The sequence below is a fragment of the Lissotriton helveticus genome, chromosome 1_2 (assembly GCF_964261635.1).
Source record: "Lissotriton helveticus chromosome 1_2, aLisHel1.1, whole genome shotgun sequence".
Lineage (NCBI taxonomy): Eukaryota > Metazoa > Chordata > Amphibia > Caudata > Salamandridae > Lissotriton > Lissotriton helveticus.
In genome coordinates, this window is record NC_136058.1 from 272,784,184 (window position 1) to 272,802,102 (window position 17,919).

At 43.5% G+C, this 17,919-nt stretch overlaps 1 protein-coding gene across 1 annotated transcript in view; it reads right to left on the reverse strand.

Moving 5' to 3' along the window:
• Positions 1-5,308: 5,308 nt before the first annotated feature.
• Positions 5,309-17,919, reverse strand: part of LOC144800897 (von Willebrand factor C domain-containing protein 2-like) — a 67,178-nt gene continuing 54,567 nt past the window's right edge. Inside the window, exons 3-4 of the mRNA XM_078671717.1 lie at positions 9,134-9,263; positions 5,309-6,113 (exon numbers count right to left, since the gene is read on the reverse strand). Of these exons, the coding sequence (XP_078527843.1) occupies positions 5,926-6,113; positions 9,134-9,263 (318 nt within the window). The 3' untranslated portion in view covers positions 5,309-5,925. The remainder of the gene's footprint in view (positions 6,114-9,133; positions 9,264-17,919) is intronic.

The following is a 17,919-nucleotide window of genomic DNA, read 5'->3' on the forward strand; positions in this document are numbered from 1 at the left end:
TGTGAAATGACCCTTGATGGAGTTGCGTCACTTTCCTGACACACTCCAGTCATGCATCATTTTTGCAGCTACAGACACGTCCGAAATACTGACGTATCTGTAACTCCTTGCGACATGATGCGTCATGCTATAAATATGATGCATCCAGCAGGTCGCAAGGAGGTCGCAATGAAAAGTGACACATCTCTGTTTTCACGCAGCGATGCGTCACTTTTCATAAATGAGGCCCTATATCTTTCTAAAACCCTACTGATGCATAATTTAGGTTCAGGCGATGAGAAAACAGTGTAGGAAAATCACGGATCCTCTATAAAAAGAATCTTGTTGGATGCGTTGACCCATTCTTAGGATATTTGACCTTGTGTGCAACATCCTGCCTTTCAATCAATCAATCAATCAGAATTTGTGGAGCGTGGCTACTTCATCTGTGAGGATCTTGAGGTGCTGTCAGATAGTGCTGCCTGTTCTCCTATTGTTTGAACATCTATGTCTTGAGGTAATTCCTGAATTGCTGGAGCAATGGTGATGCTCTGAGGTGCTTCTTTCCAGGTCTTGGTTGCCAGATGAGAGAAGGAGCGGCCTTTGATGTTTGTCCGGCAGATGCGATGGGTGGCAGCTAGGGTGAGGGATCTGGGGGCATATTACCAAGGGTGGTGATAGACAATTATCGCCGGTTTAGCGGCCGTTTTTGGCCGCTAAGCGGCGATAATTCTATCGCTCCATTAGCAAGCTGTCGCTAACTGATGTTAGCGACAGCTTTTAGGCGATAGCGAGCGGTTTGGGGCCCGCTTTGCATGTCAGCAATATTTATCGTTAATGACATGCAAAGTGAGCGTACCCAACCTGTTAACGACTGAAAGCAGTCGCTAACGTTGCTATCGCCTATTAGCAAGGCAGGGGGAACATCCTTTTCAACGCAAATTTTACCACGCAGTGCTTTTACAACGCAGGCTTTACCACGAAAACCATTACAACGCATTGCACTGGGGGGCGCTCTAGGATAAGTAATAGTTTAATTTACTATCCAACACCTTCCCTACTATCCACGGGGACTGGAGTTGGAATAGTAAATTAAACTATTCACTATCCAGCACCCCCCAAAGCAATGCGTTATAATGGCTTGCGTGGTAAAACTTGCGTTGTAACAGCGTGCGTGGTAAAAGCATGCATTGTAACAACGTACATCCGCAAGGCAGGCGTAGCGATGGAAATATTCCCGCTATCGCCAAAAACCAACGCCTGCTCAGACCAGTTCTTAGCCATGTTATCGAATGGGAGGTGGATAATATGGCTAAGAGCATTTCGTCGCTAATGCGTGAATATCTCTGTATTCTCAGCGATATTCACGCATTTCGCTTGATTTTTATCGCTTTTGAGATAAACCTTGCTAATAGCAAGTTATCTCAGCGATAAAAACCGGTGATGCGCGACGATAAAAATATTGCAGCTAACCCTACTTAGCGATAAATATCGCTATTTGTTGGTAATATACCCCCTGGATTTGAGATTTCTGGTTGGCTGGTGAAAGGTCACGCATTGGTCGAGGTACCTGGGTTCTTCATTGTGTAGCATCTTGTATGCGAAGGTGAGTAGCTTCTGCTGGCATCTTGTCATGACTAGAAGCCAGTAGAGTTTCTGAAGTCCCATCTGTCAGGTTTGACAATTGCTGCCATGTCTGACGCTACTCATTTGGAAAATTACGCCTGTTCATGTCGTCACCCCTTTACTTTATTGTCTCCAATCTCCTCTTCCTCAGTTCTCATGATCTTTCACATGATCCCACTTCACACTCTTATAATTCATGCATACAGACATTGCCTCCCTTCGTCACATTTCACATTCCTTTCGACCATCATTCCTTAGATGATCAAAAATGTGCTACCTTGCTCTGAGAACCTGTCAAGAGAAGATGCCAGTACAAAAGCACAGACATGGCAAGTTATAAAAGAATGTCTTTATTTTTTATAGTTTTCTAAAAATTCCCCCAGAAATGATGCATGTTTCTCTTTGGTAGAACTCAGAAGACCTTTAGTGATACAGGCAGTCCTTTCAGCAGGAGTACTGCTACGCCATCTTCTAATGCGCATGGACCATGCGCAATATTTGCAATGACAAACTCTGTGGCACGTGGTCATCTGTGACCCACTGAAGTTCTCTCAATAAACAACCCTACTTGAACATAGGAAACCACATGGAATTAACTAAACATACTGGTTACGATTGACTAATTTATTTATTGGCTGCGTCTATCCATCAGACTGCCGTGTGGACTATCTCCGTTGGATGGTTGCGAGCTACATATAATACCCCTTGTATAAACTGTACACAAAGTACATATTATACCTACTGTATAATCTATTCATTCTCACTGAAATAGATTAAGGTTTAGGGAGGCAGCTGCTGAGTTATTCATAACATGTATTCTACTAGTCTCATTCCTTGATGGCTAGTACTAGTCCACTAATAAAGAAACAAGGGGCATATTAGCAAGGGCGATATCGCCGCTTTAGCTGGACTTTTTCCTACTAAAGCTGGAATATTTTTATTGCTCTACTAGCAAGCTGTCGCTAATAGCAGTTAACGACAGCTTGCTAGCTACAGGTTTGGGGCCTGCTTTGCATGTCAGCGATATTTATCGCTAATGACATGCAAAGTGGGCGTACCCAACCTGTTAGCGACTGAAAGCAGTCGCTAACACAGCTAACGCCTATTAGCAAGGCAGGCGTAGCGATAACAAAAATCGCTCTAAGCCCGATTATCGCTAGAACCCAACGCCTGCTCAGACCATGACTTAACCTGTATATCCAATGGGAGGTGGATATTCAGGTTAAGTCCCCATTTGCCTTAATGCCTGAGTATCGCTGGATTTCCAGCGATATTCACGCATTGAGCCGCTATTGCCGGATATTTTATCGCTTTAGAGATAAACGTTGCTATTAGTACGTTATCTCTGCGATAATATTCGGCGATAGGCGGTGATAAAAAAAAATGCGCTAAGGGCATTTAGCGATAATTATCGCTATTTGTTGCTAATATGCCCCCAAATTTTTACAGGCATTCTATACAGGAACAATGAACCCCTGACATCAAAAATGGACTGATATAGCCGTGTCTCTGATCGACTAGAGAACCCAGATAAATGCCCTTATATAAATCAGTGTTAGCAGAACAGAGGTAAAGGGAACCAAAGATCATGTTAATGAAAATAATCAGCCATGTCCAGGTGAAGATGTCCCTCAACATGAGTTCAAGAACAGGATACTTCCTGGCTGATCTCATCACTGCAGGAATGTGATGCTCTTTCCTTGTACAGGCGCCTCTTTTTCTGAAGAACATCAACAGAACTGTTGGTATTTTGCATCCCTCATGAAGTGATACATGGTGCAACTTTTTCTAAATCCGCTCCTGATTCACCGGTATAGATTTTAAGTTCCATCCTCATCAATAAGTCATGGACAATATCTTGACACGTATATCTAAAGGTCTTACCATTAGTATGTTGGCCTTTCTGAGATAGGATGTCTTGCAAACCTTGATGGAACAGAGATGCTTAATAAGAGACTCTTTCAATAGTAATTCCAATATTTTCGGAAAGATTCATGAATAAACTCAGAGAGAAAACATGCCTCCCCTTTCTGCATCTCTAAGCATCCTGACCCTTACCCTGGAAGTGATTCCACCTACTACAGTGCATCCCAGATAAGAAGTTCCTCGTCCAATAGCACAAACTCTGTTATACAACTCCTGCTCCTATAAGACAGCAATGATTAGGTCTCCTCTTTGACTGGTCAACAGGTTATCTTTACCTAGAAATAGCAAATCAAAATTGTTTAGGGTTACCATCAATGCTGTGAGAAAAGATGCTTCTCTCCCAGAATAGCTGGACTACAAACACTTACCAAAGATATTCCAGCCTTCCTGTATCTTCTAGAATCAGAGAGTTGCAGTAGCCACATGTGCTATCCATCCCACTTAAGATTTTTGGTCATATGGCTCACTAACTCAACAATGTTTTGAGATGGGCATCTAAGCAGTAAAGTTGTTTTCTGTAACTTTAAAGTAAGATGTTCCATGGCCCTGTTGCAGACCAGGCAAACAGGTTACCTGAGAGTTAATCTTAGCTAACTCACTTGAGCAAATTGTGAGAAAAATCTACAGTGCTAAGGAACATGCTAAATGTCATTATTAGTATTGTACAGTAAGTATATCAAATACGTACATTCTGTTACAGCTTTGCCATGTTCTTTTAAGGGACTAATGTAGGCACAAGTTTGTGGTGGATACACAGAGGAATGTTACTGGATGGATCCTACACAGGTAACAACATTTGGGATAAGTGTGATGGAGGGTGCACTAGAGAGGCCAGGTGCTGCAGCCAGTGTGATACGGAGATAACCAGAAAGGCCAAGCTCTGCAGCCAGAGGGATGGCAAGAGACCCAGTGAGGTCATGCCCAGCAGTCAGTGTGACAAGCAGAGATCCAGAGGGACAGGCTCTGCTGCAAGTGTAATGAGAGGGCTCCAGTAAACTAGACTAAGCAGTCAGTGTGGTATATTTACAATGCCCCAGAGGCACTTTTATACTGCTGAAGCATCACTTTTGTGATGCTCCAGAGGCGCAGTGTGCCGGCCCATATTTACAAAGCCACCCTGCCTTGCTTTTCCTGCCGTTCAAAATATGGAGTAAGGCAATTTCATACTCTGTGTGGAAGGGGTGTTCCATGGGTGTTGCTGTGGGTGTCCCGAAGCAAAACATACGGTTTTGACACTGTGCCAGATTTACAACATAGCATAAATCTGGGGCAGTGCCAACACTAATGCATTACCAAAGCTGACATAACAAGGAGAAATGTTTAAATTGAAGGTGTCCTTCCTGCACAAAAACAATCATGCCAACAACACAGACAACCTTGCACCACAGTGCAAGGGTGCCTGCATTGGCGCTTGGCTGCAGTTTGTGCACCAGAGCTGGCATAAAGGACAGGAGTGCACCGTAACTTGTAGATACAGTGCATTGCTGTCCTTTTCTTTGGAAATTGGGCAGCAGAACTAGAAGGCTTGCGGTGCTGCCCTATACCAAAAATATTGTAAATATGCACCAGGTTCTGCAACCAGTGTGACAGAGAAAGTCCCAGAAAAGGCAGGATCTGCATCCACTGTGATAGCGGCAAGACCTACAGAGATAAGACCTTGCCGACAGTATAAGTAGTTCGAAAGGCAGATGGGCCAGCCCTCTGCACTTTGTGTCATGAAAGAAAATTGAGTGAACAGGCTCCCTTTTTTTGAAGATGTGGAGGAAATAAGACAACATTTTGGTATTTAACATTTTGTTTAACAATAAAGAACGGAGAGAAAAACAGTTACAAGGACAATGAGAAATCATAGAAGCATAAACAAGAATGAGCCACCGGGCATTCCATTTAGCTGCAAACAAATTTACACAGAAGACAACATTTCCCGATAGGGCATTCATGTAGTATAATGCATGAAATCTGGGACTTCAACCTATTTCTATACCCACACCATTTTGTTAGAGACACTATTCTGCAAGACTTTGCAGCCACATTTTCATTCTCTCAGTTATCTTATAACTACAAAGTTAAAAAGATTTCTGGTCCATACATGGAACTACCTAAAAGGTACCATCAGCTTCAACATCAAACTTCAAACCTCTCACTACAAGGCACACTAATATGAGAGTAACAGAACCAAAACATGTTAAGTCCAATATTCAATGTCTTGGCCACGTACAGGGATTAAAACTTTGGAAGAAGAATATATAAGTTGGGCAAGCAGAAATAACATGTCCTCTAGTGGTGGGAGGTCCTTAGTCTCCTCTGCTCAGACCTTCCTTTGTATTTCTTGCTTCCTTATACATCCTAGTCCTCCGGGCCCGTTGCCAGTGGCAGCGGAGAGCAAACCTACTCCTATGAGTTGTGCCCTCCCTGGTCAACTTGGCAGTTTCGAATCCGCTCACACTTGGCCACGCGGTTTCCTTCCCAGTAGCCAACATCCTGCCCATCATGACAGCGACACTTGGTGCAAGAATCCACCCAAACGTACTCTCCGCCAGGAATGACCTGGGCCTGGGAGGCATCGGCGTAGCAGTTGGGACCTAGGTGAAGGTGAAAGAAAGAGAAAAGAGTCAGCAAGTGAAATATTCTCAGACACCTTTTTCCCTAGGTAAGCTAATTCCACTTGTATTAGCTAGATAATATGGTTTGAAGAGGTTTGCAATTTTCTATGGTTCTGTCTTAGTTCATTACTGTTTAATGGGGTTTTTGAGAGTGGGGATGGTATGTTAAATGTAATTACTTAGAAGATGGATCAGAGGGGCTGATGACTTCAAGTAAAACATCCTCAAAAACATATACAATATAAAGTGTTGTTAATTACTTGAATCTGGACGTACGCTTTCTACAATGTCTTCAGGATTAATAGAAAACCCTCTTATTTCTGTAGGAAATGTTGAATCTGGAGCAGAATTAAGCAGGAAAAATTCCTTCACCATGCAATCCTCAAAATGGAGAGTATTCCCTTGTCTTTTCCCCTTTAGATTTACAATTTCCTTCAGAAATTGAAGTGTTATCCATTACCATCCAGGTTTATCTCAGAACCTTAGAATTTTCTAGCGAACATCACCTTATTATCCCATACATATCATGTTCACACAAGACCCAAAGAGGGTATTTACACACTGAGGGGCAGATTTACAACCCCTTGTGCCTCTTTTACGCCGCCGTTGCGTCACTTTTGTGACGCAGCAGCAGCGCAAAACATGCGCCATGGTGCGGGATATTTACAATGTGACGCATCTGGGAGATGCGTCACGTTGTAAAGCCCTGTGCCAGAAGGAGGCCTTCCTGCGCAGGGGGGGCGTTCAGGCGTTCCTAAAAGTGGCTGAGTGAAATCTACAAGATTTCACTCAGTAACTTTTTGGCCCATGCTGCGTCAAAACCCTGCGCCTGCTTGAAGCAGGTGTAAGGATTGACGCAGCATTGTGAGAATAGGGGCCGCCCAGAGCATTGCTGGAGCTGCATCGCGCTTGCGATGCAACTTCAGCAATGCGCCGCCTTTACCGCACAGATGCGTCACGCATCTGTGCCATTTTTGCCACATGGTGCGCCGCATTGTAAATGCAGCGCATCCATGGTGGCGGAGGCATGGGGCACAATAACTGGCGCAACCCTGGGGATGCGCCAGTTATTGTAAATCTGCCCCTCAGAAACTAAGGAAGCAAAAAATAGGGGGACGTGATGCTAAAAGTCAAGAACTGAGGCAGTTTGTGATGGGCCTCAGATAAGCTGTTCCATAAGCTAGCTACATAGCAGAGTTTCTTCTTACCCATTTAGACACCAGAACCATAGGGAAGCATTTGTATAAGTAGCAAAGAAATCTGATCAAATCTGATCTTACATGTTATGTATCGTAGAGTATTTTCATATTCCGTCTAAGAAAGAACATTATATTAATTTATCAAAGCAATACTCTCACTGCATCCTTTCTAAAGAAGCTCTCATCTATTCACCACTGGAAGGCTTATTCCAGGTGAGTCGGTATTCCTATTCCCGGTTGAAACCTCTACTTGCGATATAAAAGGGATTACAAGTGTCCCAATAATTCCAGGCACATTTTCACGTGCTAGGAGCAGATGGAAATATGCCTGGACAATACTAAACAAGTGAGGGAGATAAGATAGATTTGATTCCTTTTGGCAAGGTTCACTCTATACAAATACCACATACATATATATATATATATATATATATATATATATATATATAAATGCATTAAGGAATGAATACTATCCTCCAGCCCCTAAAACCTGGGAAGGCCTTCCATGGGTGCTGCGTGTGTGTTTCCACGCAACTCCTATCGTTTTTGATGCATTCCCAGATTTACCAAAACTGGTAGACCTGTGGATGCGCCAAAAAGATACGCCTTCCCTGCAGAGGTGTAAAGAGGAAAAGTATATTTCTTTCTCCTTGTTACTTCCTCTTTCTATGTGTGCTGCACAAGGGATTGTTTTTGTGCAGGAAGGTGTCCCTTCCTGATCAAAAACAACTGACAGGTGTCTCTACCTGCACAAAAACAACCCTGCATGAAATGCAGGCACTCTTGCACCATGGCGCAAGAGTTCCTGAGTTTGCGCTAGGCTGCCAAAAGGGTGCCTGCACAGTGGAAAAGGTAGGAATGCGCAGCATTGCCTTAAGTAAGGTGCATTCCTGCCATTTCCTGTCAAGCAGTGCAGCGCACCAAGATGACTTGCTGCGCTGCACTATGGGACATTCTCGAAAAAGGGCCCCAAACTTCTCACCTAGTTTGCATAAGCTGTGATACTTAATCTTTGCTCCATCTGGGTTGTATGGCTGAATGTTGATCGCAGAAATATTGGGCCCTATTCACAGAATGAATTTAAGACTCAATCCTAAACTTACTACTATTTTGGTATTCACAGAATGCACTTCCTACTTTTGGTATTCACAGAAGTTAGGATTTTGTCTTAAGTTTGTCTTAAGACAGACTTAAGACAAAATCCTAACTATCGCCTATTAGCAAGGCAGGCTTAGCGATGGAAATATTCCCGCTATCGCCAAAAACCAACGCCTGCTCAGGCCAGTTCTTAGCCATGTTATCCAATGGGAGGTGTATAACATGGCTAAGAGCATTTCGTCGCTAATGCGTGAATATCGCTGTATTCTCAGCGATATTCACGCATTTCGCCGCTATCGCTAGATATTTTAGCACAATGGAGAAAAAGGTTGCTAATAGCATGTTTTCTCCGCTAACAAATCCAGCGATAGGCAGCGATAAAAAAATTGTCGCTAAGCCTATTTAGCGATAATTATCGCTACTTGTTGGTAATATGCCCCTTAATTAGGTTCTTGGCTCTAATAAGTATGAAGACAGAGAATCATTTTGTGATGAATTTTACACATCTGACCATCTTCTGTGAATCGTTTGCGGCTGAAAAAAAAGCCTTGTACATCTGACGCCAAATGAAGTGACCTTAACCCACATCAAAGGCGCACTTCCTGCACATTTCTTCAACCTACTCACAGTTGCACAATACATGCATATATGATAAAGCTGCTCTACTGATCAGGAGAGTGGACCATGTCCATGTTCACTCACCATCTTTGCACTTGGGGCAGCATTCTCCCTTCTCGTACACTGGATTCACGCACGGTGGGGGGGCGCAGTCTGCAACGAGGCACCGTGCAATTCCATCCAGGTCACAGGAACACTGCTCGCACTCAGATGGCTGAAAAGGTAAGCAGAATGGTGAGCTCGAAGAGAGTGTTGGAGGATGGACACATGAGCACTACCTTTCTGGATAAGGATCAAGAGAATCTGTCTCAAAACAAACAATTAAGTCAACCTAGAAGATGTGTTATGTACTACAAGCTCCTAAATGAAGCAGTAAAAGCAAGTGAAGTTTGAAGTCAGTCCCTCTTTAATATGCTCTCAATAGGTTTTTTAAATCTTAACATTATTGACATTGTTTAAATTTATTTATTGGTTATTGTACATACATTTAGTGGTTCAAATGACAAACTGTCTTGTGTGTTTGCAAAAACAACTAATTTAGTTTGTTCTCCATTTTCCTACAAAATTAACAAGTGCCGGAAAAATGTACATACGAAAAGAACAAACTGCCTGGAATTAATTTTAACATAAAATATAAAGTCTAGAAACAAACTTATTTTCCAAAGAGGCTAAGTTTTCTGATAAGCACATATACTATTAAAGTAAGACTAGTTTCTTTATTAAATGTTTTATACCTATATTGTATACGAAAGTTATTGAGCAGATATGCCTGCTCTGACAGCCTTTATCTGCCTTCTCACATTTGTTCTTTACGGCATGGCAGGTGGTTGAGAACTGAGGGGCATATCACCAAGAACCGGCGATAATTACCCCTAAGCGCACTTAGCGCTAGGATAATTATCGCCGGCCATCGCTGGTTTCTATTGCTGAGATAGCACGCTAGAAATATCAGCGATAGCTACATATTGTGCGATTATCGCTGGAAATCCAGCGATAATCGCACAATGATTGGCTAAATGTTGTTGATAGGGCAGGGCAGACTTAACCATGATATCCACCTTCCATTGGATATCATGGTTAAGTCAAACTACAAGCAGGCGTAAGGAAAGTATCGATAACCACGGTTAGCGCTACTTTTCTTATCGCTATGCTTGTTAGCGTGCCCACTGATAATTGGAGAAATGTTGGTTAGCGAAATTTCTCCAGTTATTCTGGGAAGAAACACCCACTTTGCATCTCATTAGAGATGCAAAGGGAGGCGTAGGAAAAAAGGGAGCTAACATGATGTTACCACCCTCTTGTAAATAGGGTGAAAACATTATCTCCGCTTTTTGGGCTTTTAAAGCCAGAAAAGCGGAGATAAGGCCCTTGATGATATGCCTCTAAGTTATTTTATTCAGCCTGTCTGCTGTTTCGTCACAGGGATAGAGAGATAATTCCTAATGTGCCCACTTCTGTGAAGCAATTAGGCAGCAGAATTCATTAACTAACCAGAGTTTATTTAAAAATTAACTCTATTGTTTCGAGGCCTCTGCGCCTGACTCCAATATAGTAGCGCCCTGTGGTAGTTGAACAGCCATGTTACAACAACGCCTAGGCAAAATGGAGCACAGAAAATGCTGCAACAAATGTGGACATGTGGATTCTGCTTCTCGTGAGGAAGACACCCTGACGCTCTCTAGAACAAAACAGAGTAGGGCTCCTGTAGGACTATTGCCGGCAGTGATGAGTAAAATGGAAGCTGCCTTCCAAGCCAGAGAGGGAGGGGGGACTACTACACCGAAGAGAGTAGGCAAGATTCTCACCCTGACCAGGAAATAGATACCTCTCAGAAAGAAGAACAATACGGGAATGAGGCAGGGAGGGTATGTGCCAGGACCTGAGCTTGAAGTGCTACATTGGTGAAACACTTTACACATCATTGTTTCTCCTGTGCAAGAGGAAGATGGTGATTTCTTTTCACAGTATCAAAGGAAGGAACCTGCGGCCATATTATCAAGAAAGGGCAATACATTATCGCCGCTTTTATCATCAGGAAATTGCCGCTAAAGCAGCGATAATGGGCTTGATAATATGCCCTTGTGAATTCCCATAGCAGCCCAGGTTTTGGTGTTAACCTGGGCTTCAATGGGAATTCACAAGGGCATATTAACAAGCCCATTATCGCTGCTTTAGCGGCAGTTTCCTGACGATATAAGCGGCGATAATGTATCGCCCGTCCATGATAATATGGCCCTCGGTCCTGAAGACAGATGCCAGATGCAAATGTTGGAGAGTCACTCTAGGGAAACAGATGGTCGAGGGTCTCTGCACAAGGAAAGAATGGGAGACCGCTTCTAGTTCGAAAGTTGTGTGGCCGTTACAAACCTCTTCTGTCATTTGTTGCTCTGGTTCGTAATCATCCTCTGTGGATACGAACAGACAATCAGGTCACTTACACCAATATAAACCCTACGGCCGGTTCCAGGATTCTGAGATCAAGCCATCCGGTGGAGTTGACAGGGACTTGGGCTGAAGAGAAGCGCCTTTCTTTGTCAGCGGTCTATCTTACGGGGACTATCGGCAAGCAGACACTTTGAGTTGAATGATCCTGTGGTCATTGTCTCTGTGGGCCCGTTTCACAGAATGAACTTAAGAATCAATCCTAAACTTACTACTATTTTGGTATTCACAGAATGCACTTACTACTTTTGGCATTCACAGAATGCACTTACTACTTTTGGTATTCACAGAAGTTAGGATTTTGTCTTAAGTTTGTCTTAAGTCTGTCTTAAGTCTGTCTTAAGTCTGTCTTAAGTTCGTCTTAAGTCTGTCTTAAGTCTGTCTTAAGTTTGTCTTAAGACAAACTTAAGACAAAATCCTAACTTCTGTGAATACCAAAAGTAGTAAGTGCATTCTGTGAATACCAAAATAGTAGTAAGTTTAGGATTGAGTCTTAAGTTCATTCTGTGAATCGGGCACTGTGTCTTTGCCCCTGTCTGTTAGAAGCAATTTAGGAGAAGTTCAGAACACCATGGCTTGACCTCTTTGCCTTCCCCCAGGATTCTCATCTGCTCTGTCTCTACTCTCTCCTTTCATCTTCAGAAGTATGGGGGGGAAATGTGTTGTGCATTTAGTAGCCCAGGGGCATCTATCATGTGCATTTGCTCATCTGCTCTGATAAGCTAAGTTCTTTGAAAGATCAGGGGCAATCATGTGGTCAGCTTGCTGATTGCTCCAACTTAGGGTCAAAGACCACAGTACCCACTCCTTTAGAAGTGGCGGCTCAGCCTCCTTGAATTTTTCGAGTTTGCTAATTTCTTCTCGGGTCTCCAAAACTGTCAGAGACATCTCACTGCGGGTCTGGAAATTGAACGGGCTAACTTAGGGCCATATTACCAAGATGTGCGTTAAAAAACGCACATCGCACATTTCCCTATCGCCGGATTTTATCACCGTGTTAGCGCGTCATTATCAACGCGCAACACGTAGGCGATATTAAATCCGGCAATAGCCAGCGATAGGGAACATTAGCGCGTGAAAACAAGCGTTGTTGTCACACGCTAATGTGTACCTTGATAATATAGGGGGTGGATTCAGCTTTATGATCCACACCCCCATGTAATCAATGCCTAACACCTGATAAGAGCAGGCGTTGGGAGACCTGCGATAAATGAGTTTATCGCAGGTCTCCTTCTCCCAACGCCTGCCTTGGTAATAGGGTGTTACCACCTCCAACCACATTTTACATGTGGTTGGACGTGGGAACGCCCACTTTGCATGTCATTAGCGATGTTTCTCGTTGACATGCAAAGTGGGCTTGAGGCAGGCGTTTGCATGCCCTTGTTAATGGGCGCTAGAAGTATCGCCGCTTTCTCGGCACAATTCGCCGAAAAAGCAGCGATACTTCACCTTGGTAATATGGCCCTTAGAGTCTCTGGGTTGTTCTGCAGCAGCGGTGCATCCCATTCAAAAGTCAGGAGAAAGAATACTTTCAAGTTGTATGTGAGGCACTGGAAACATTTTGGTTCTGTTTGTGTTTCCAGCGTGTTTCGGGCCATTTCTTTGGTTGTGGATAAGATTCTGTCGTTTTAAAGAGATGGTTTTCTTTTGGGTATCCCGGTTTCGATTTTACGAGTCTGCGGGCAGCCATCAGATTTAATAGATAGTCTAATCTTTCTTTTTATGATGTTTTGGCTGCCCATCTTCTGAAAACATTTTTCCCAAGATGTCCAGTATTGCGTACCTTACTTCCTTCTTCCGCCCTTCCAATGGGTCTTAACGTCCTTCAGGAAAACACCTTGAAACCTTTGCAGTCTAATTCTTTGAGACTGCTGACCACAAAGGTTGTCTTTTTAGTGGCCACCACCCTCAGGTGATAGGTCGTGGGAGATCGGTGACTTGTTCTCATGATCATTTTAGAAGAATTATTCCTGACAAAGTGGTTTTAAGACCATACCCTCCTTACTGCCTATGGACATTTCTTCTTTCTCAAAATCTTTTGCTTCCTTGCAGTCTATCCTTCTCCTGCAGAGCAGGACGCTCTACGCCTAGTCTTGATCTCCATAGGGCATGGTCTATATATCTGGATAGGACTTCTTCATGTCGCCCGATAGATTAGCTTTTTGCTTGGCCATGAAGAGCCATCACTCTCCTAGAGCTACTTTAAGTAGACAGACTAGGTGGTCTTAAGCCTTGGTTTATGAGACAGCGGGAGGACTTCTTACATCCCTAGACAATAGTCATTTTATTAAGGGTGTCTCCTCTTCTTGGGCTATTGTTAGAAGAGCGTCCATTAAAGACATGTGGACGGCAGTCACTTGGGCGTCCCCTCATACAGTCATCTCTCATCATAGTTGGCGTATGGGGGGAATAGCAATATCGGGGCATATTACCAACAACTAGCGATAATAATCGCTAAGTTGGTTTAGCGACGATATTTTTATCGCCGAGCTGCGGCGATTTTTATCGCTTAGGAACCTTGCTATTATCAAGGTATATCTCCTAAGCGATAAAAATCGGCCGAAATGCATGAATATCGCTGAAAAGTCAGCGATATTCATGCATTACCGAGCTAATGCTCTTAGTGCTGTTATCCACCTACCATTGGATAACATGGCTAAGAACTGCTCAGGGGCAGGTGTTAGCTTTTGGAGATATTCGCGCTTAGCGCGAATATCTCCAAAAGTTGGTAATAGGAGATAGCGATGTTAGCGACTATTTCCAGTCGCTAACATCTTGGCACGCCCACTTTGCATGTCATTAGTGATAAATATCACTGACATGCAAAGCGGGGCCCAAGATGGTCGCTATCTCCTACTAGCTGTCGCTAACTGGTGTTAGCGACAGCTAGGTAATAGGGAGATAATTGTATCTCCGCTTTCTTGGCTTTTAAAGCCAAAAAAGCGGAGATAAACCCCCTTGATAATATGCCCCATCATCTTTTGGTTCTTGCCCCCCGTAAAATGATGGTAGACAAGCTGTTGATGTATGTCAATGCATTCATTACTAGGTGTTGTATAGTGTCCTGTCTTTTCATTTTCTTTTTGCATATTTGCAGTAATTTTTCTTTCAAAATAAGGCTGTCGTACTGTTAAGACTTAAACAAGCAAAAGAAAGCGGTTTACTCTACCACTTAAAGGAAGATCTTGAAAATCCCGGTGGTCTTGCATACGCACGAGGTTCATATAAACATAGGTCCATATTTATGAAGCCTTTGCATTGTCCTCGTGTCATGCAAGGAGATGCAGGAACAACGTAAAGGCTTCAGTAATATAAGGCCTGATTTGCATGGCATTATGTGGCTTTGTAAATAAATGTTGCGCATGGCAGCTGCTTGCGCTTCAGTACATTACATTTAAACTTGGGAGGCGTTCCATGGGTAGAGCACGGGCGTTCCCAAGCATCCACCCACGGATTTTGGCGCATTCCCAGATTTACAAAGATTTGGAAATCTGAGAATGTATCAAAATACTACGCTTTCCCTAGTGAAGCGTAATGAGGAGAAATATATTGAATTCTCCTCGTTATTTCCTCATTCCAAGTGTGCTGCATTCTGCAGCACACATAGAAGGAATAAAATGCCTCGAAGGATTGTTTTTGTGCAGGAAGGTGTACAAATCCAATCCTGCCTGTAACTGAGGCATCCTCGCACTTTGGTGCAAGGGTGCCTGCGTTGACACTAGGCAGTCACCAGCACAAGGAGGGAGCTTTTCTGCTCCATACCTTTGCAACTATGGCGCATTTCTGCTCTCTCCCTTTCACACCATGCAGTGCAGAAATTTTGCTTGCGGTCCTGCTTTGTGTCAAAGTGTGATACATGTGCCTCTTGATCCATTTAATAAGTACAGCTTACTTCAGTTTTGTAAGGACAGTAATATGTTATTGAGTTGTATTGTGATGCGGTATGCACTTGTCACCTTGAAGCTGATAGGCCTGCACTATTAACACCTTCGCCGCGTGGCTAATTCCCCAGCAGCGTGGGGGGGAGAGAGGGCGCGCGCAGCGCCACAGTGCTTGTGACGAGCTCGGCTCGTCACGCTGCACGGTGGCGCTGTGCTCGTGACGAGCTGAGCTCGTCATGACCACGCCCGTTTAATGGAACGCCCAGCACAGCAGGGGAATTATCCCGCGTGGACACTCCACAGCGGTAATGACGAGCTCAGCGCCACTGTGCCTCTTGACAAGCTGAGCTCGTCATGAGCATCGAAGGAGTTAACAATAAAGTATGCCATGTAAGCTTGGCGCTATGTGGATTAGAAACCAGAGGGGTACCCAAGTCCCCTCACTACCCGGAACTGACTGCACTTTGATCAGATTCACATGCAGGCAGTTTAAGATTAGTGATATAACTAAAAGGTGAAAAAGTACAAGTCACCTCGTGGGGTCTGTGGACTCAGTGGGTTAGACGCACAAATAGTCGAACCTTTGTATGGAACGGTCCATATTTGCAGGATGTAAGAGTACATTTTTGAAAACTGAGGAGCAGATCTACAAGGAAGTGCCGCAGCGTGGCACAGCAAGCCCTTTGGCTGCGCCACACTGTGGCACTTTCAGAGCACAGGAATGCAACATATTTACAATAATATGTTGCATTCCTGTGCTCTCCCCTGCGCTAGCGCACAAACAGCTGCCAAGCGCCGGCGCAGGCACCCTTGGACCATGGTGCAAGGATGCCTGCGTCATGGGGAGATTGTTTTTGTGCAGGAAGGGGCACCTTCCTGCACAAAAACAATCAATAAATGCTTTTTCCTCTTTCAATGTGTGCTGCAGAATGCAGCACGCATTGAAAGAGGAAAACACGAGGAGAAATTAAAACATTTCTCCTCGTTGCGCCTCGCTACGCCACCTCTAGTGTGGCGTAGAATTCAGACGCATCTGTTTGGTATTCACAGAAGTTAGGATTTTGTCTTAAGTTTGTCTTATGACAGACTTAAGACAAACTTAAGACAGACTTAAGACAGACTTAAGTTAGGATTTTGTCTTAAGTCTGTCTTAAGTCTCTCTTAAGTTTGTCTTAAGTTTGTCTTAAGTCTGTCTTAAGTTTGTCTTAAGTTTGTCTTAAGACAAACTTAAGACAAAATCCTAACTTCTGTGAATACCAAAAGTAGTAAGTTCATTCTGTGAATTTCAAAAGTAGTAAGTGCATTCTGTGAATGCCAAAAGTAGTAAGTGCATTCTGTGAATACCAAAATAGTAGTAAGTTTAGGATTGAGTCTTAAGTTCATTCTGTGAATCGGGTCCACTGACACCATCCGATTGCTGCACTCCATCAACCAAGGCCCTGCCCTTCAAAGAACACCTCTTCCAGAAGTAACCTCTTCGACTGCTTCCTCTCATGGATGCCAGCGAGAGAACCGCGTGTTTGTAAGCCCACCCTACACTTTGTACCCCTTTACTTATACAGCGCCCGCTGCTTTGTAGCCAGCTTGGCACTTTGTAAATACCCCGAGGTACATCAAATGTAGGAACACGTGAATAATGTCCGTGGTTTGGCTCCATCTTGCCAGTTTATTCTACTTCCTGCAGCTGTTTCTGGGGGTGCTTCATGTATTTAAGAGTTGCACATAAACCACATGGGATTTAAACGCATATGTGGTATTTCTGCAGTCGCTTTCGTGCAACACTCCCAATTATGCAGAGCTTTGCAATTACCACCACGCTCTAGAAAAGCTTTTTTTTAAAAATAAAATGTGACATTACCTGTCACTCACTGTCTTGCATACACCGCCACAGCCTCACCGAAAGTAACTTGCAGTTGCGATGCAGCCAAGAACATAGATATATATATAACCACCAGAAGGCGCCGTTCTCCCACAGTAGTTATTCTCGCATCCCGTCAGTTTACAGAGTTGTGACTTCCGGGCACATGCATCATTGAGACATTTTGCACTTCTTAATTTGCGAAAAATAACGAATTGCAAAGTAAGAAATGCAAAATGCTATGCATCATTTTTTTCGGTATTCATTTGTGATTCGGTAAAAATCGCAATTTTTACCGAATCCCAAATAAATACCGAATTCTTAAGTGCATTTTCGCAATTCCCATTGATTGCTATGGGCCAAAAGGCCCATAGGAGTCAATGGGAAGGCATTTACAAATTCGCAATTTGTTGATGGATTCCAAGGGTGCAGGGGGGGGTCCAAAGAACCCCCCCCTGCACCCCTGAAATGCATTTGTAAGTGCATGTTTCACACACACATGTCCTAAGGACATGTGTGTCTGTAACATGACAGTTTCAAAAATGCATTTTTTTGCTTTTTGACAGATTTTCGCAAATTACCACGAGGGTCAACCTCGTGGTAATTTGCACTTCCAATTTCAAAATTCGCTATTTTTTACAAATTGATGCATTGCATTTAAGGAATCGCACAAATGCGATTCCTTAATT